The sequence below is a fragment of the Pygocentrus nattereri genome, chromosome 18 (assembly GCF_015220715.1).
Source record: "Pygocentrus nattereri isolate fPygNat1 chromosome 18, fPygNat1.pri, whole genome shotgun sequence".
Taxonomy (NCBI): Eukaryota; Metazoa; Chordata; class Actinopteri; order Characiformes; family Serrasalmidae; genus Pygocentrus; species Pygocentrus nattereri.
In genome coordinates, this window is record NC_051228.1 from 11528728 (window position 1) to 11548204 (window position 19477).

A 19477-nucleotide genomic window follows, 5' to 3' on the forward strand; every position below is an offset into this window, starting at 1 on the left:
AGACTCTTAACTGTCTGCAAAAGTGTTGTGCTGTGACCCTTGCCAAAGGGGGTGTTACTGACTACGCACAAACTTTTGCTTCGGGCCCTTTTCCTTTTTTCTTTTGAAACTGTACAAGATGTGGTAAAAAGTAACCTTGCTCATATATTAAAGAAATGTGTCATCTTTATGCCTTTTGGGAATCAGATCTTCTTACTTGCTTAGCAAATTTTGACCAGGGATGCCCAAACTTCTGCATGTCATTGTACATATCCATCATGCCACCAACACCAACCTTTCAGAGCTCCAAAACAAGTGCAAAAATAGCCTGCTCAATTTTTGATGAGTCCTTTGCCGGTGCAGCCAGTGATGAATAAACCAATTCAGAGGAAATGAAAAATACATGTAAACGCTGATTAAGAACAATTACATTTACATATTTAAATGCTTAACTTGACCTTTCATTGTGAATGTGAGATCTGATCATGAATAGGTTACTAAAAACTACATGGAAACTGAGCGATAGAGAAAATAAAATTCTTGGCAACATGCCAGCACAGAGATGTGAATGAGACAGTACAGTAATATCTTTAATTGAAACATTTGAACATGATTTAAACAGTACTTTTTGTGAAATAAATAAATGCAAGCCTATTATGTTCAAAATTCTGTTCAAAAATGTTCCCAGTTTTACCCAAAGGCCTTTTCTGAGGTTGTTTTGACAGCAAATATCAATGGATTCCAACTATGCTGGTTTACGGAATATAATGAATCTATTTTCCACTGGCGTTAGCAAAGTTCCAGCTTGGAAATGAGGTATATTTATAGGTTTTTTTTTAATTGTAACAGATGTTTTGCTAAAATCCCCTCTACAACCCTTTACAAGTAGTAGTAATTCACATGCATTATATGAAACTTCATGTCAGTTTTCCACTCAGCTCCTCAGTAACTGCTGCTTCATTTGACACCTTGAAAAACCACATAGAAAAAGACAACAGCAACAGAACTGCTCTTAGATGGCAGGTGCAGCCGTGGTTACTAAGATCATAACTTCAATCTAGTGTCAGTGCACGACTGACAAGACGCTTATAACATACGTTTTTGAGAGGTAAAAATAATTTAAATTAAAAAAATCATCAGTAGGAATGTGCTTAAATTCTCAAATAGACACAAAACATCTCCGTTAATCGTTTCAAAAGAAGTCAAGCATTTAAATAAATCCAAAACCAAAGTGAAAGGCTTCTTAAAACAGCCACAACTACAGCAGCAAAACCGCATGACCAATCTAGGAAGTGCACCGATGCGTCTTATCAAACACAATGCTTCGTATGTGGGGGGGGGTGGACTTGGGGTCGAGATCGCAGAGAACAGCGTCTCACAGGTGGAGGTCAGTGTTCATAGATCTTTCACAGGCACAGTGATGGCTGTAAAATCCTTTCCCGAAAACTCGACTAGCAGGAGGATGGAGGAGAGGGTGAAAGGGCGAAGCTTTCCTTGGCAACACGGTGTCTGAACATTTTGATAAGAGGGCTGAAATGGGGGCTACTTTTCACCCAGAAGGATGAGAGGACTTCAGCTTTCTCCACAATCCTGAGAGGAAGACTCCTGTTTGCTTTTCTTACTTGGTGGTGCCTCCTCTTCCAATTCCTAATGAATTCACAAGAAGCAACATGGAAACATGACTCTGTGTTAAAACAACAGTTTGGCAAAAATGAGTCACGCATTGGAATTTACCTGAGTTACTTTAGAAGCTTCTGATGAAGCCTCCTTCTCTGGTGCTGAGGTCTCTGAGGAGGTGGAGTTGCTCTTACCTGTAAAAATGATAAAATTATGAACTACAGATTTACTTGGATTTCTTTCTCCAGACTCTATTTTTGACATTTGTGTGGACCATCATTTTTTGATCATGCACTTTTTCCAACCTCTTTCCTATTACTCAGGATTAAGCAGTGTGTTTTTAAGACTGATATACATAAATAACGTGTTCTGATTGGCTCCCCTGCCTCATTGAAAAAGCAGTTCATGCTGAGACACTACTTAAACTGCTCCAAGTTCAATATGTGGATATAAATAAACTGATTTCATGATATCACAAAAACAGTGAGTTTAAAGTCGGCTCCTTTTCATAAAGCTTGGGTTTCATAAACGGACTTTTAATTTTCCATGACGTTTTCCCGATTTACCAGTAACATACACCAGTAAATTTATCATCAATACAAAACCCTATAAAACACAATCATGGATTAAAACATCTAACACCCACAAACTGTCCTTTGCCAGGTTGTGCATTCTCAAGTTATACAAATGTGAAATAGGAAACAAACAAAACTACAGATGGGAATGTTAAGGGGATGTCATACAGTTACCGTGGTCAGGGGATGGTGTTTTATTTTCACCATTGCTCTGAGACGCTGCAGTGGCCTCTGGTGCTGGACTTGTGCTACAGCTGTTATCCGGCTTCACTGGAGAGGTGTCAGCAATGGAGCTTTGATTGCTGTTCTCATCTGTTATATTCAAGACAAACACAGTGTTTGTGTGGAAAGTCTAAAGCAGGGGTGTACAGCTCAGTTCCCGGAGGTCCAGCATAGTTTGGCAATTTACCCACTCAAATGAACTGATTACAGGTAGAGTGAGTGTGTTTGAGTCCAAACTGTGCTGGACACCAGCCCTGCAGGACCAGAATCGTGCACCCCTGGTCTAAAGGATCCATGTTCTGCATTTTTCCTGTATTTTATTTTTCTACTTTTGTGTGTTTATATGCGCCAAAACAATCATAATTCAGTTTTACCTCATTTTTACAACTTTACAGCTTTTAAAGTGTATTGCTACTGTGCTTTTAAAACTAATTTACACAAATCACCTGTGCTCTAAATGGTCAACTAGTCCAGGGCCAGATTCCCCAAAGCTTTCCTAAGAAAACAACTTCTAAGACAAACATTAAGAAAGAATGTTATTAAATGCAGTCCTCATAAACAAACTTAAGATTTGATTTTATCTTAAGAATATTCTGTTAAGAAATCTTTTATTTTATTATTTTTCATTTTTATTCTATCTGTTTTAGAAAGTAGGCTATGGATTATGTGTCATGTACACTATCAATATCATGTTACATCTGATAGATCACCAGAAATTATACTATATTTCTGTTAAACCTGTTATTCAGTTTAATCACATCAGCACCTGAGGACAGCAAAATGAAGGTAAAACAAAATCAAGCCCAATGTTCACAGAACTTTAGCAAAGAACTAGAAGTGATGGTGCAAGAAACAGCCAACAGGAATTTTTTTAATAAAAGCATTAAATGTTACAGTTTACATAGTTTACCCTGTTAAATCTCACAGTCTATGATAAGTGTGTTACAATTTATATTAACTATGTATATATTTTTCAGGAATAGCACAGAAACAATAGCTTGCTCCTCAGTGAAAAGTTATTTTTGAAGTACTGTAATTTATCTTATCTATGTATGTAGTTAAGAAAAAAGGCACATTTAAGAAGATATTCTTTTTAAGACACTAAAAGCCCCTGGTCATTACTGACTCACCATTTATGTCGGTCATTCCAGGGGAGGAGCTGTTCTCTGGAGTGGTGACCTCTGAGCCATACTTCTCATCTCTGCCTTTCTTCTTTTTATTTTTCTGCAGGACAGATTATAGAACGTTAGTCTGCCATCCAGGTAAAGGATGTTTTATTATTTAACTAAAGTAACTAAAGGGGAATTTGTATTAAGTAGTCAAATACGGGACTCACATCGTCTGCCCTCGGCTCTGTCACCGGTACCCACTTGAAAATACGCAGTGAAGAGTCTCCAACGGTCACCCATTTCTTCTCCCTGCCAAGCAGCATTTAACAACATGTAATAAAACACTAACAACTAACAACCAAAACCATAAAATTGAGCACACTGCAAGATAACATGATAGGAACAGCAGATTCAGTGGCAGAATGGAAGATTTTTACTGTGTACTAAGCTACATAAGGATCTTATTTGCCTACATGATTTAATTATAGAAAGTTTTTTTTAACCCTTAAACTTTAATTATAAGTTAAATAAATATATAGATGGACACATGCAATACTATGCAAAAGTCAGGACCATCCTTCATTTATTTAATTATGAATCAAAACAGCCATTAAGTGACATTATTCATTTTTCAGAAGATATTTCTGAGATCGGGTACAATTATCCACTTGCTTAAAAGAAATGAAAAAAAAAAAACTAGAGTTTAAAAAATTCTTATATAGAGAAATTGGGACTCCAAACAACTGTGCAAAACCAGGTAGACACCAAAACTGTCACCACCAGATAAACAACACCTGAAGCTTCCATGTTTGCCAGGAGAAAATCAAGCTGCTTCACATCTAAAAAAATCCTTCTACTGTGAGGTGACAATTTGGTGCTATGGGTTTAAAAGGATGTGTAGCTGTCAAGAAACCATTACTGTGAAAAAGAAATAGACAAAGAAGAAGAAAATGTGCAAATCAAGCACAGACGCTGTAGGTGTTCTCAGAACGATTGACTGACCACCCCAGAGTCCAGACCTCAACATTACTGAATGTGTTTATGACTGCTTGGATTGTGAGAGGCAGAAAATACAACCAACGACTACCGAGCTTTTGAGATGTGTAGAAATAGCCCTGAAGATACCTCTAAAAAGCTAGATGCAAGTCTCCTGAACAGAATGTCAGTATGGAAGCAGGTATTAACGCAAGAGATACATTAAATACTGAAAAAATAATAAATAATAAAAAAATAATTAAAAAAACAGTTAATACCTACTTATGTTATTTTTGTCAAGATATCTGCTTTGAGATTTGATCTCCACTCGTGAAATATGATGAATTCTGCATGTTTATTACTTAGATTATTAACTTGGTATTCAGCTTTCTCATTCATTTTACAATCTTCTAGGGCTGTTGTCAGAGATATGGAAATATATAAAGTTTCAATTTTCAGTGAATTGCAGCTTCCTACTGACCTACGACTGCTCTGAAGTCTGTGTTGTACAGGACTAGTAGATTTAAATCATTTTATATATTTATATGTAACACAATTTGTTTTATATGACTGAAAACACTGCTTCCAAACTATTGAACAGTGATTCCAAACGTTTAAATGGTATAAAACATAAAAAGATATATTTAAATATTTAAAATAAAAAAGATCTTCACAGGGTCTATAGAAAAATGAATGGGTCTCTTTAGAGCCTGGAGTTTCTGTATTGAGCCATTTTGTGCTCAAATGGCTCTTTGCATGGTGAAACTGCTTTCTGAAGATGGTTCTATATAGCACCAGAAAGGGTTCTTCTATTGTTAAACTTTTTAACAATAGAACCCTTAGGTGCTATACTGAACTATTTTGCAAAAAGGTTCTATATAGAACCACAGTGAAGAACCATTTTACAATGCAAAGAGCCATGAAGAGGATCTATAAAGAACTTATAAATAGAATTGTTGCCTTTACTAAAGTACCCTTGAAGAAGCACTTTTAAGAGTGTAGTGTAGATGAACAAAACAGCACGTGAAGCTGTTTGCTGTGTTGTGATTGTGTAGTTAATAGATATTGTAAGTTGGTGAAGCAGCGCTAACAGAGCCGCACTAGCCCTCCTCCCCCTCCCCCACTCAGGCTGTCTGAGACAAGGCGAGCGGCTAAAGCGCTAAATTTAAACCTGCAGTCTGAGTAAAAGCAGTCAGTCAGTCACCGCGGAGCGCCGTGCTGCTCTTAAACTTCTGAGCCGAGGGAGTTTCTGTAGGTATCAGTGCCGCCTGAGAGCCGCACAGCGCGCCAGACCGCACAAACGGCTTCATCGAAATGGCTTCTGTGTTCAACCCGCACAGCCGTGAGAGGAAAACGAAAATGTCCGAAACGGCGAGTCGTTTCGGCTGTTCGCGGCACTGAGGAGCCTCGGGAGCTTCCAAACAGCTTATCGGTGCTCGGCTCACTGAGAAATTCGGTCTAAAACTGCTTTCTTTCTGTTTCTCTCCCTCCGCCCCCCACCTTGTGGTTCTCGTTTGTTCCATCTCTCCTCCCCCCAACCCCCACAGTGAGCTCGTCCTCATACACGGACAAATCTATCCAACCTCCTCCTTACCATTTTCGTACTTTCTCAATGGCGGCCATGACCCGCTTGATATCATCTTTCGCTCTGCTTCGGGTCTCTGCGCGGACCGACCGACCAGACATCGCTGCTACCGACACTGCTGCTACTGCTGATTAACAACGGCCAACAACAGCTTTCCTGAGTCGGCTCTTTTGAATCAGTTCTGCTATATAGCGCTGCCTGACTAGCGAACGATTCACTTGGTTTGAATCGGTTGTTTTCAATAAACCGGTGAACCGATTCGCAAGTCCAAACGAATAGATCTTGTAACATCTGCGCAGTGTTTACGTTCGAGCTAAAGACTTAAAACACTAATAAAACACGACCAATTCACAGCAAAACTTCATGAAATTATGACGTGACAACGTATTAAAACTACTATATTTTGCCCGTAACTCAAAAAATTTTAGTTTTTGTGGTTTTTCAAAATTAACTCTACGGTAAACATGTATTTACACTGTTGAAAAAGTGTAATGATAGGCTGGGCCCGGAAAAATGCTGTTTTCTAATTGATGTTTTGTTTATCTGAAACATCCCATAGGAAAATCTGATATATGGGCATGTATCTTGAAAGGTCAGGGACATATATATACACTGCTCAAAAAAATAAAGGGAACACTCAAATAACACATCCTAGATCTGAATGAATGAATGAAATATTCTCATCGAATACTTCTGTACAAAGTTCTGTACAAAGTTGAATGTGCTGACAACAAAATCACACAAAAATCATCAATGGAAATCAAATTTATTAACCAATGGAGGCCTGGATTTGGAGTCACACACAAAATTAAAGTGGAAAAACACACGATAGGCTGATCCAACTTTGATGTAATATCCTTAAAACAAGTCAAAATGAGGCTCAGTATTGTGTGTGGCCTCCACGTGCCTGTATGACCTCCCTACAATGCCTGGGCATGCTCCTGATGAGGTGGCGGATGGTCTCCTGAGGGATCTCCTCCCAGACCTGGACTAAAGCATCCGCCAACTCCTGGACAGTCTGTGGTGCAACACGGCATTGGTGGATGGAGCGAGACATGATGTCCCAGATGTGCTCAATCGGATTCAGGTCTGGGGAATGGGCGGGCCAGTCCACAGGTTCAATGCCTTCATCTTGCAGAAACTGCTGACACACTCCAGCCACATGAGGTCTAGCATTGTCCTGCATTAGGAGGAACCCAGGGCCAACCGCACCAGCATATGGTCTCACAAGGGGTCTGAGGATCTCATCTCGGTACCTAATGGCAGTCAGGCTACCTCTGGCAGGCACATGGAGGGCTGTGCGGCCCTCCAAAGAAATGCCATCCCACACCATTACTGACCCAATGCCAAACCAGTCATGCTGAAGGATGTTGCAGGCAGCAGATCGCTCTCCTTGGAATCTCTAGACTCTGTCATGTCTGTCACATGTGCTCAGTGTGAACCTGCTTTCATCTGTGAAGAGCACAGGGCGCCAGTGGCGAATTTGCCAATCCTGGTGTTCTCTTGCAAATGCCAAGCGTCCTGCACAATGTTGGGCTGTGAGCACAACCCCCATCTGTGGATGTCGGGCCCTCATACCATCCTCATGGAGTCGGTTTCTAACCGTTTGTGCAGACACATGCACATTTGTGGCCTGCTGGATGTCATTTTGCAGGGCTCTGGCAGTGCTCCTCCTGTTCCTCCTTGCACAGAGGCAGAGGTAGTGGTCCTGCTGCTGGGTTGTTGCCCTCCTACGGCCTCCTCCACGTCTCCTGGTGTACTGGCCTGTCTCCTGGTAGCGCCTCCAGCCTCTGGATACTACGCTAACAGACACAGAAAACCTTCTTGCCACAGCTCGCATTGATGTGCCATCCTGGATGAGCTGCACTACCTGAGCCACTTGTGTGGGTTGTAGAGTCCATCTCATGTTACCACGAGTGTGAAAGCACCACCAACATTCAAAAGTGACCAAAACATCAGCCAGAAAGCAGAAAGGTTCTGAGAAGTGGTCTGTGGTCCCCACCTGCAGAACCACTCCTTTATTGAGTGTGTCTTGCTAATTGCCAATAATTTCCACCTGTTGTCTATTCCATTTGCACAACAGCATGTGAAATTGATTGTCAATCAGTGTTGCTTCCTAAGTGGACAGTTTGATTTCACAGAAGTTTGATTTACTTGGAGTTATATTGTGTTGTTTAAGTGTTCCCTTTATTTTTTTGAGCAGTGTATTAAAGAGTCAATTATTAGAAGTGAATATGTCAATGGCTTTGGGGTTCAGAATGGGCCTCTATCTCTGCACTCACTTTCACTCTTTGCACCTTAACCTGCATGTGTTTTAGCTTTGAGCCCCCAAAATGCCTGCATTGAGCGATTCAGTTCACTTTAATGAAATTACATCATAAATTAAATACTGCAAGGCAGATTCTAAATCTATATAATTAAAGCAAGCGGTGGGTTGCTGCTACACTCAAACTATGCGTATGTATTAATGTATTATTATCACTGTTTTTAACAGTTGCAATACTGACATGTGGGGGTGCTAGTGCAGTCCCTCAGCAGACACGCGTCCCTGGATTTACCATTGTTTGTGCTTTGGCTTTACAGCTGTAGCCTATCTCAACATTCTTATCAAGCACAGTAACAGTCTGTCAATCAGCTGATATTTTCATATTTCTACAAGAAAAGTGTTTCATCTGCATCAAATGGCGATCTGGATGTTTTTTATCTTATTAACTGATAACTAAACCAAGCTACCTAAAGATATTTTGATAAAACTGCACCCTTTTTGAAATATGTTAAAGTGTTACTCCATGTCATTAAAGGTACAGTGTGTAAGATTGGGGGCAGTCTATAGGCAAATAAGAAATATACTATACACTAGTTATAAACTAGTTTTCACTTGTGTATAATCATCTATAATTGCGAATCATTGTGTTTTTTTATTAGCTTAGAATGAGCCCTTCATATCTACATATGAAAGCAGGTCTTCTTCCAGCAGAGGCTGCCATGTTGTGCCATCATGTTTCTACTATAGCCAAAAACAGACAAACCAAACACTGGCTCTAGAAAGTGCCTTTTGTGTTTTTATGTTAAAGTGGCACCTTAAATTTATTGACACTATAGCACTGGTTGGAAAACACAGAAAGAAGAAGAATCAGTGTTTACTGCCAATGCTGGCTAATCATTTTGTGTTGTGATAAGTTTGAGAACCCAAAATTTGACAAACAGAGGACAGTACTTATAATTTAGCACAAGAAAAAGCAAGAAAGGATGAATCCTCATCGTCAAAGAAACGAAAACATGAAGAAGCAAAGACAGGTGATGACAGCAGAAAACCTGATGGCCATCGTAGGTTCTACTACACACTTGGAAAGGGACGGTGAGGGAGGGGCATTCAGTTGTTTGCAATCTGCACCCTCACCACTAGATGCCACTACATGTAACACACATCTCCTTTAAATGGGGTTAGAGAATAAGTGGAACGTCAGGGTAGGACGAGGCCTAAAATCCCTCATTCTTACAATTTAACACCCTCTTTACCTTCTGTTCCTAATGATGACGTTCATGCAATCCCCACCACCACCCCATCTCCACCCTGTTCCTCAGTTCTGTCAGTTTGACCACAGTTCAAAAAGAGGGGGCCAGGAAGGAGGGTGTTCAGCCTTCTAGTTCCAAGCAGTAGATGCCCAGAACTCCAGTCCTCATTATCTGGGTTCTCTCCGCTCCTACTACCACCATACATTAAAGCATAGTCTGAACTTTAAAATATAAAATTATAGTCGTCCTCGTCTACCCGTCTCAAAATATCTGGGTGTGAACATAAAAATACATTCATGGTACGTCCCCCAGCAAAAACTTTGTGCAATATCCCAGAACAGACCTCAGTATCCTTTCTACATCAAAGACATTTAATGTGATTTTTTTGTTCATCATAACTTCCGTTGAGATTTTCTCAGTGACAACTGATGTAGAAAAGCTCAAAGATTTCAAGAACTATCAATGCGGTGGTTTGTGGCACAGCTAGTATATATTTATGATGTCACAGCAGATTGAATTGATTATAGTTCTTTAGTAAATAATTTGATGATGCAAGATGGAATCTCAGATTTAAGCACAATTCAAAAAAAGCTACATGTGGGAACTTTTCCTATACTCATGTACTTCCCTGGAAGAGCTTGGATGAATGGTAGGGAGGATGAGAGCAGAAGGAATGGAGCGACTGAGCATGATTTGGGGGAAACTGGAAGGCAATTAATTTCAATGTTTTCAAATTTGATGCCAGCTTTAAACCCAGGAAGTCATGCATAATTCTGTAGTCAGAATCATGGCCATATTAGGAACACCGGGGTCTGTGCTTTTATGTAAGGGAAAAGCGATTGTCGCTTTTTGCCGCAATTGTGGTCTGTGACAAATAAAAAATTTCTAAAGCTGATTCATTTTATCCTCTATATTTGTGTGAGGGCTTCACATCAATGTGACACTGATTGTTCATGTCTGTGCACATTTAGAAGGTGGTCTGCTAACTGGGTTAAATGCTTCAGTTCCACATCTTTTATTAAAAAGAGTGCATACTTAGAATGCATATTATTAGAAATAATTTTCAGAGTTCGATTTTGATGCTGTGTGGATTTGTATTGTATTAACATTCACAAGCTGCTGTCACTTGATGCCTGCGAGTTTAAGTAACATTCTAAATAACAGTTCTATTATGTGATGATATAACACTCACAGTGATGTCACTAGGGAAACACTGTATATTTTGCATGCAGAAAATCACATTTGCAGTATTATACTTCAACATTGCAGTGGAATGATAAGCAGTGGTGGACAAAGTATATAAATCATGTACTTGAGTTAAAGTAGAGACACTCAAGGTAAAATATTACTCCAGTAAAAGTAGACGTTCCTCCCTTTAGACCTCCACTTGAGTAAAAGTACAAAAGTATTTGCCTTCAAATGTATTAAAGTATCAAAAGTAAAAGTACTAAAAGATTAATAAAGACTCTAAAGTCCTGTTACCATTTTTGTAAGAAGACTCTTGCTACATTAACTAATTTTAGGTGTCACTCTTGATAAACCAGTCTTATAATAGAATGTCATTAATTAGTGACGCTGATGTCTATTTAAATGATCATAAGCACAAAACACTGAAGGCAAACCATTTCCATCAGGTAGAACCAAGTGGCGCTGAAATCACTTTTTACAAACAAGCAAAGTTTCATTTTAAAATTTGTTTGCAACTTAGTTACAAGTTTAATAAAAACTTGCTTTAAACACAGATTCACACATTTTTCCTTTACTATATTGATCTGTAGGTCTCTGTTCATAAACATAAACTAGCACAACATTTACCATAAAATGAAAAAGGGTTTGTATAAATTCGGAAAAAAGACACGTCAGTCACGACTGCAAATGGGTGCGTGTTTCTATGTTGTGGTCTATTTAGACAAAATTAGATTAGTTCCATCATTTATGTTGAATAGAGTCTCCCAGACTCTCTCCTCCACTGAAGTTTAACCATGTGCTTGCACTGGGTCGGTATGTCCAACAGGTCAAAACAAGCTCAAAACAAAGTGTGTGCTATGCCCTGATTGGTGTTCTTGCTTTGTGCTTCTTTCGTTTTGACATTTTGCAGTTTTATACCCACACAAACCAAAAGGAACAACAGATTTTGCATAATGTAGCGTAAAAAGTAAGTGTAGGGTAGTAGTATAGTCTAGATTTCTTGTAAGTCACTCTGGATAAAAGCGTCTGTTAAATGCTGTAAATGTAAATGTAAATGTAGAGTAAAAAGTAAGATATTTGACCTCGAAATGCAGTGGAGTGAAAGTAAAAAGTCGTTCCAAAATGGAAAATCTTCAGTAAAGTACAGGTACACGAAAAAACTACTTAAGTACAGTAATGAATTACATTTACTTCACTGCTATTGGGATCCAGCACGTGAAGGAGAAGATGGTCGAGATGCTGGATGAGCTTCGGAAAAAACTGAACATGAACGCCAAGTACAAGACCAAGATGAAACCAAAGACGGAGGGGTAGGAACCTGAAAGTGAGAGCCAATGGAAACAGTGATAAAAGAGACAGAAGATAGGATCTTATCAGCAGTTCCGGTCATGGTTGAGCTGAAAATGAGGCTGATGCAGGAGCTGAAGAACTGTACCTCTTTTGTTGAAGCTCACTTTCCCTGAGAATATAAGAAAGCAAAATCTGCCACCAGAAGAAAGCATGTTCACCCTGGTCAGTGTGAAACGTATCAGTGTGTACAAGCTTTCATATCTCTGTATAAAATTTGCATGAGATTTCTTTATTGTTCGATTGTGTATTGTTGGATTACTAATCTGGATTCAATTTGGATCTTAAAACAAATAACTGTCTTAATCCTAACAAAACGTGACTAATGTGCTAAGTATTCTTATTAAAGTGTTTACTAGTTCAAAATTAGAATTTGTGAGACCAAATAAAAATCAGTAAACTGTAATATTTACTGAACCCCCGAATTTGCTAGAAGCTGGAGCCGTGAGACGCGGGCAGCTGCAGTTGATTTACTAGTGGCTATTGCGATTGAATGCATGGCCGTCTTGACATATGAGGCACACACATTTACTTTGGATCTATATAAAAAGTATTCAAATGTCCATCTTGCCAAAATCGCCCGTTCGCAATATTAAGTCTGTGCTTAAACTTCCGCTCCATCAGTTGAACAAGCAAACACAAAACAGCGGACTGACAGGCCATTTACAACAGTCTGAAACTAAGACCTGTCCACGGGCCGTATTTGACACTGGAGCCGGACACTGGACACGCCTGGTTGTGCAGGGAACGAACAGAAGAAGAATCACGCAACTGAGGATAAAAGAAATCTTAAATTGAAGTCGAGTATCTCGACTTCCGCGTTGCGGAACAAACACGGAGTTAAACTCTTAACGGTCCGCAGAATCGGTTCGTTTCACAGGGAGGACAAAGGAATAAGTCGATTAAAAGCATATTTCTTAAAGTGCTACAATATTTTGAGGTATAATTTCTAAAACACGATTCATTAACTGTGGAAAACTGGTCTTCAGTGTCTATATTTTCACCTGTTAGCTTAGCATCCGCGCTGTTATCGCTTTCTTACACTTTCACTGCAAAAGCGCTTTAGGAAAGTAAGTGAAGTGAACGCGTGTAATGACCTAACGTTTGACCAAGAGATGGACTGTGTGTGCTTTTCTTGTGTGCGCTCCTTCATCATCCTCCACCGCCCCCCACCCCCCACCTTTTCACTCAGTCTCTCAGCACGGCAGAAAACCTCAGAAACCCGCACCAACCAACACGACCAGATACCCGAGCTGCTTCACCGGGGTCTTCTCGCTCGGTGACCAGTCAGAGGGGTTAGTGTGCTTTTCTCGGCTGTTATCTCAGGCTAACGTCAGGCGGCGTTTAGAGGCGGACACAAATCACTACACGTCAATCAAAGGTTCAGCAGAAAGAGGAATTTTATCTTTTGAATGATAGAAATTGTGCTTAATGTGACCACAGACATGAGCTAACAAGGGAAATAAAGTCCATTTTGATTTCATGTTGACTTTAATGTATTGCCATAAATCATTTACATTTGTGTAAGTATGGAAATCTTAGGGAAAATGTTCAGTGTTCATGTAACTATACAGAGACGGTAACATTTACTACCTTAGAGGTATAACTAATATAGCTTAAATAAATTCTCCTGTACTGTATTCCATAATGATGCATAATGATATATCAAACATGATGCAGTAGTACAGTAAAGCTACAGAGATTGAGAAATAACTAAACATTACTGGAACCACAAAGGAAAATGATAGAACATTATAGTGTAATCAATGTGGTATCATTTGTTATATTAACATTTTCTGTCATTTTAGACATGGTAATAACTATTCAACAAATGGTACACTCTTAAAAATGATCACGGGTTCTTTAGTAAAAAAAACATTTATATGTAGAACAGTGTCAACTCAAATAATCATTTGAATGCATAATGCCTGGTTAAACAGTGCTTTGCTTGAGCAAATGCTTCTTATTGAATCCTTTTAAAAATAGTTCCGTATACAGTTGTGTGCAAAAGTTTAAACACCCCTGGTTCAATTACTTTCTTAATTGATTTTCTAAGTGAAAATAAGTTAACACATCCTCTACACAGAACATGTTTAAAATGGCATTATTTTAGTGCACAGTTTTGTTTATTTACTGAGCTTAACATGTTGGAAGAAAAAAACATATAATCTAAAATGTGCCATTACTTTTTCACATCTTCCATATAAGTCAATGTCAATAAACAGTAATTCGGAGATTAATTAAATAATTAATTACTAAATAATTAATTGTTCTCTATAGAGCATGTGTACTTATTTTTTACCCAACAAAAAAAAATCTAAAAAAACGTCATTTGACCAGGGGCACCCAAACTTTTGCATACAGTCGTAGCTAAAAAAAAGTTCTGCTATTGTTAGAAGTCATAGAACCATAATTTGGTACTTGGGTTTTATTTGATATTTCAGAAGTTCCTTTTTTTCCCTTAAGTCTGCTTTGAAATTTGATCTCTACAAATTTGATCACATGAATTCTGGATGTTAATTTTATTAATTAATTTTAACTGGATCCTCTCCAGCTTACTCAGTCACTGATCATTCTGGACACATCTACAATTTCTTATTTTTTATTTACAGTTTCCTAATAACCTACTAATTATTTGAAACATGTGATGTTGCCCAGGACTAATATCTTATATCATAGTCAGTTCATACATTTATACGCAGCTATTGAAAACATACAAACTTTTGACCAAGTTTGGGTCAGTAATGTACGACAATTATCCTGTCATGCAATATACATTTCTCTGTGTAACTTTAGCTGAGATTGCGTGTTACCGTAACCACACTGTCGGAGGTTTTTCCTGGGGTTTGCTCCCCTGTTTTTTTCCCTCTGATTTTCAGAACAAGTTTGTTTAAAGTTCCGCTGAACGCAGGACTGGAGAAGTAGTAAACCAGAGGATTGAGCACACTATTGAAGTAGGTGAAGCAGACCGAAGTGTAGAAGGCTAGATTTGCTTGACGGAAGAACGAGCACTCGCTGTACCATGATTTCAGGATCCAAACCGCGACCCGAGAGATGGTGCTGGGAAAGAAGCAGAAAATGAAGACCAGGGCGACGATGAAAATAAACTGAACGGCCCTCTTGATCTTGCCCTGGGTGTCTATCGTCTTGTTCCTCAACTGCAACGTGATGCAGGCTGTACAGAAAACTACAATGGTCGCGGGCACGAAGAACTGGATAACGTAGAAGGAGTTGTGCCAGTTGGAGAGCGGATTGTTCCCCAAGCATATGTTGAAGCTCTCGCACTGGGTGCGATTATTATAGTAGTAAAAGTGCTCAGTAGTCAGCAGGTAGACTGTCATTGCTATGATAACGACCCATAAGCTGCAGGAGACCCACATAGCATAGGTCAAATTCATCCGATTGATGCGGTGGAGCGGATGCACGATCTTCAGGTAGCGATCCACAGCCACTGCCGTGAGGAAGAAGATGCCAGCAGCCCTGTTGGATGCAAGGAGGAATAGCAGGATTCGGCAAAAGGCATCTCCATAGATCCAGTTCTTCCTTCTGCGGTAGTAGTCTGCCCTGAAGGGCAGGCAGAAGAGGACCACAGAGTCGGCTACAGCCAGGTGAGCCAGATAAATGGAGTTGGGCTTCCAGCTGTCCATGTGGAAGGCAAACATCCAGAGGGCAAGAATGTTTCCAGAGAGGCCAAAAATGAACTCTAGGAAGAGAATGGGGGGTAGAAATTGGTCCATAACAGGCTCATCAAAAGTACAACACGCTGAAGTGTTTGCCATTCTGGGCAGCTACGAAGCAAGCAAGCTTGGAACTTTGGTCAGAGAACTTTACTTCCCAGCAGTTTTGTTCTGCGCCTGGTGAGCCACTGAATCTTCAGGGACTTGGTCTTGTGTCTGCTCTCATGCAAATGATATTGCTGTAAGCGTGTTCACTGATAACAAAACCCAGGTGCTGTGTGGAAATGATCTCAAGAGGGAGTATAACAACAGGGAATATAGTGTCCTACCTTGTGCAAACTGGTGCCCACATTATTAAAAAATGATTAAGACTATGATATTGTACACTGGGGCACACAACACTCGTCCTTTGGGGAAAGTCCTTCCAGTGAAACAGAGAGCAAACAGAAACAAGAGCTTTCCCTGAATATGTCTTTGCATTGGTCTGCTAAAGTTTCCACTTGTGATATCATGACCCTTCCTAAATTGCATTAATGTGTTTTTAAGAAATAATTACTCTGAAATATACACTCACCAGCCACTTTATTAGGAACACAATTGTAACCTTGGTTAGGACCCCACTTTCCTCTAAGGACAGGCTGGCTGGGATCTGCAAGGTACTGGAAACATTGCTTTGTCATTCTGGGCCTTGATTCCATCACAAAATTCCTGCAGATTTATCAGCTGCACATTCATGCAGTGAAACTCCCATTCTAACACATCCTAAATGTACTCTACTGTGGTTTTTCAGATCTGGTGACTGGGGAGTCCATTAAAGTTCACTGAACTCACGTTTGTTTGTGTTCGTGTAGCTTCTCTGAGATTTTCCTTTGTGATAAGGCGCATTATCATGCTGGTAGTTATTAGAATATGGTAAATTGTGGCCAGAGGATATGCATGATCAGCAACAATACTCAAATAAGCTGTGGTTTCCAGACAATGGGGGCCTAATATGTGCCAAGAAATTTTCCACACACAGAGGTCGGCAACCTAAATGTTAAGAATAGCCACTTTGTCTTTTCAACAAAAAAAAAAAAAAGTAAAAAGTTACTGTAGCCTTCCTGACAGCTCAAACAAGTCTAGCCATTCACCTCTGACCTCTGTCATCAACAAGGTGTTGCTGCCCACAAAACCGAAGCTCACTAGATGTGTTTTTTGTCAAGACTGATATATATGAGATCAGATGTTTCTGAAATACTCAAACCACCCTGTCTGGCACCAACAACAATACCACTGTCAAAGTCACTTAAAAAATTCCCCATTCTGATGTTTGATGTGAACATTAATTGTAGGTTTTGACTGGGGCTTGTATGACTTTTATATCTGAGCTGCTGCCTGATCTGTTGGCTGATATGATTGCATGACTTAGCAGGAGCACAGATGTTCCTAATAAGATAGCTAATGTTAATGTTAAAAGCCACCTTACTTCATGTTATAATCTGAGCTGTTCTCTTGAATCAACCAAGTACCTATTATTCACAGCGACCCTGTTCACATTTCAAATAATGTTACAACATTAAACACTGCATCGCTGTCTCAACGTCAAGGCCACTGGTGCAATCAAATTCATCAGCAAACGTTTGCAAAGAGTTTTCTGTTTATCATCAGTGCTTCACAAACGTTTTTTGCCACCACTTGCAAACAGGTGGCAGTCTCTATGAAAATACAGGGGAGCTGGGCAAAGGGTTAGTGTTAATAAGGAATGTTTAAACAAAGTCGTTGAAATAGTTCATGGATCCGTTTATAGAGAAATTTGCCACAAATGTTCACCTCTGCTTGCTGAATTTGAAATATGTCTTTGATAGACATACATGCATAGATGCCACTTTAGGTTCAGCCAGGCAGGTCAACGGCGCCGCCATATTGGGGTGGCGAACATCGCTGCTGGACTACATTCAGCACCATTACAGAGAGGCAGTTTAGGAGAGGTACTGTCCAAAATGATACTATTTCCAGAATAGGGAGGGAACGGAGAGATCCACACTCAAATTTGTGTATTGTTTATTGTTTGAGTGATGTTAATGTGTAGTAGGCGTGTGGTTGGTGACGCACAGAGAACCTGTTGGTGTGAATAAGGGAGACCTTATTTAGTTTTTTTACAGGGTAAAACAAAATTTTCTTTTTTCCATCAAAATTTAAAATCAAGGATGTGCAAAGTAACAGCTATAAACCTCCAGCAGCACTGCTGTGTCTGATCCACTCCTACCAGCGCAACACATGCTAACATGCCAGCAACACGTCAGTGTCGCTGCAGTGCTGAGAATGATCCACCACCCTTATGGAGATATACCTTAAAACAGTTGCACTGTTTATAGGAGTGTTTTTTTCCCTGAAGTACTTCCAGAGTATTCTATCACATCCATGGCTAGCCTGGTTTGCATAGCCAGATAAAATTAATGTCACCATTTCCAGAGTAGCTGTGGAGCTGTGCTGTGACAACGGATGGCTTGTATGGATATGTACTTAGTTGCACTATATATAGGGGTATTTTGGTTGTTTTTTCCTGCTAGAAGGTTAAATTTGAAATACTTTCAAAGCATATCAGATACACAGAAGGCCTGTTACATGTGAACAGATGTTTACCTGGTATACAACTTGATATTTTCTGTTTTGCCAGTTGATTGTTGTTAAGTGTGCTCAGTGGTGCCCAGCTAGATAACAGCATCTATGTTAAAGCTGGTAATCATATTGACTATTTGACAAATTTGATAAATATTGATGGCCAGAGGTCAAAAGGTATTGGTGATGGAGTCACTATAGATTTGACATCCAGCATCAGTACCTGACCTCACGAATTCTCTTGTTGCAGCTAATCAAATCCTCACAACAAGGTTCTCACATTTAATGTAAAAGTTTTCCCAGAAAAGAGTTGAGGCTGTTATTGAAGCAAAAGTAGAAAAACTATATTAATGCTTTTGATTCCAGAAGAAATGGGATCAACAGGAAACTAAACTTTTGGACAGTGTATAATACAGTACACAGTACATCCAAAGTATTCTATCACATCAGTAGCTACAGCTAGCTGGGTCTGCATAGCCAAACAAAATTGATCCCACCGAGGAAGCACCTTCTAAATACACCTAACAAACCTGGTTATTACTTGCTGAGATGAATCTGGTGGGTTTCAGCTGGGAAATCATAATACACGATAATACTGTATATAACAATATTGTTCTTTCTAAATTAGTCTCTATGCATATAAATTAGTCTATAGGTGTCTACAATGCATAAATGCATAAATTGAGGTCATCACACATTGATGGCACCTATAGGCTTTCCCCATCCTGAGGGCCACAGCAGAGTCAGTTTATGAGGAGCCTGGCCACTTCCTGTTTAACAGTTTTAGCTGAAAGGAGCTCAATGGCTAAAAACAAAAGGCAAAAATAGTTTCTAATCACTTTCCCAGACCCCCATAATTTTAGAAAACATTACATTTTTAAATATTTCATTAAAAAAGCAAAGACAACATACCTCCTTGTTTCCTTTTATTTTTGGGCAGTTTTGGGCAGCAGAACTCTGGCATTACTGCTACTGAGTGCTGATTGGTTGGCGAGAGGAGCATCTCATTGGTTGTTTGCACTCACAGACGTCATGAACGTTCATGAGACGCCGTTTTAAACTTCTATAACTCGAGTTTAAAACCTCTTA

At 39.5% G+C, this 19477-nt stretch overlaps 2 protein-coding genes across 2 annotated transcripts; both read right to left on the bottom strand.

Annotated features, from left to right (window-relative positions):
• Window positions 1–544: 544 nt before the first annotated feature.
• LOC108410533 (B-cell CLL/lymphoma 7 protein family member A-like) lies at window positions 545–6221 on the bottom strand. Its single transcript, XM_017681656.2, has 6 exons — window positions 6072–6221; window positions 3730–3811; window positions 3524–3617; window positions 2346–2483; window positions 1714–1790; window positions 545–1626 (listed from the first exon to the last, which is right to left on the bottom strand). Exons 1-6 carry the CDS (start codon window positions 6161–6163, stop codon window positions 1552–1554), a joined length of 558 nt encoding a protein of 185 aa, XP_017537145.1. The 5' UTR covers window positions 6164–6221; the 3' UTR covers window positions 545–1551.
• An 8219-nt stretch (window positions 6222–14440) lies between these two features.
• Window positions 14441–15962, bottom strand: LOC108410534 (hydroxycarboxylic acid receptor 2-like). Its single transcript, XM_017681657.2, has one exon. The coding sequence runs from the start codon at window positions 15890–15892 to the stop codon at window positions 14906–14908; it is 987 nt and encodes a 328-aa protein (XP_017537146.1). The 5' UTR covers window positions 15893–15962; the 3' UTR covers window positions 14441–14905.
• Between the last annotated feature and the right edge of the window lie 3515 nt (window positions 15963–19477).

Excerpts from the sequence above, each read along its gene's own strand:
- LOC108410533 (XM_017681656.2), bottom strand. The coding sequence starts at position 6,163 with ATGTCTGGTCGGTCGGTCCGCGCAGAGACCCGAAGCAGAGCGAAAGAT. Across the intron at positions 3,812-6,071 it reads ATTGAGAAAGTACGAAAATG|GGAGAAGAAATGGGTGACCG; the intron begins GTAAGGAGGAGG and ends GCTGCTTGGCAG. Across the intron at positions 1,791-2,345 it reads AACACCATCCCCTGACCACG|GTAAGAGCAACTCCACCTCC; the intron begins GTAACTGTATGA and ends TCATTTTTACAG.
- LOC108410534 (XM_017681657.2), bottom strand. The coding sequence starts at position 15,892 with ATGGCAAACACTTCAGCGTGTTGTACTTTTGATGAGCCTGTTATGGAC.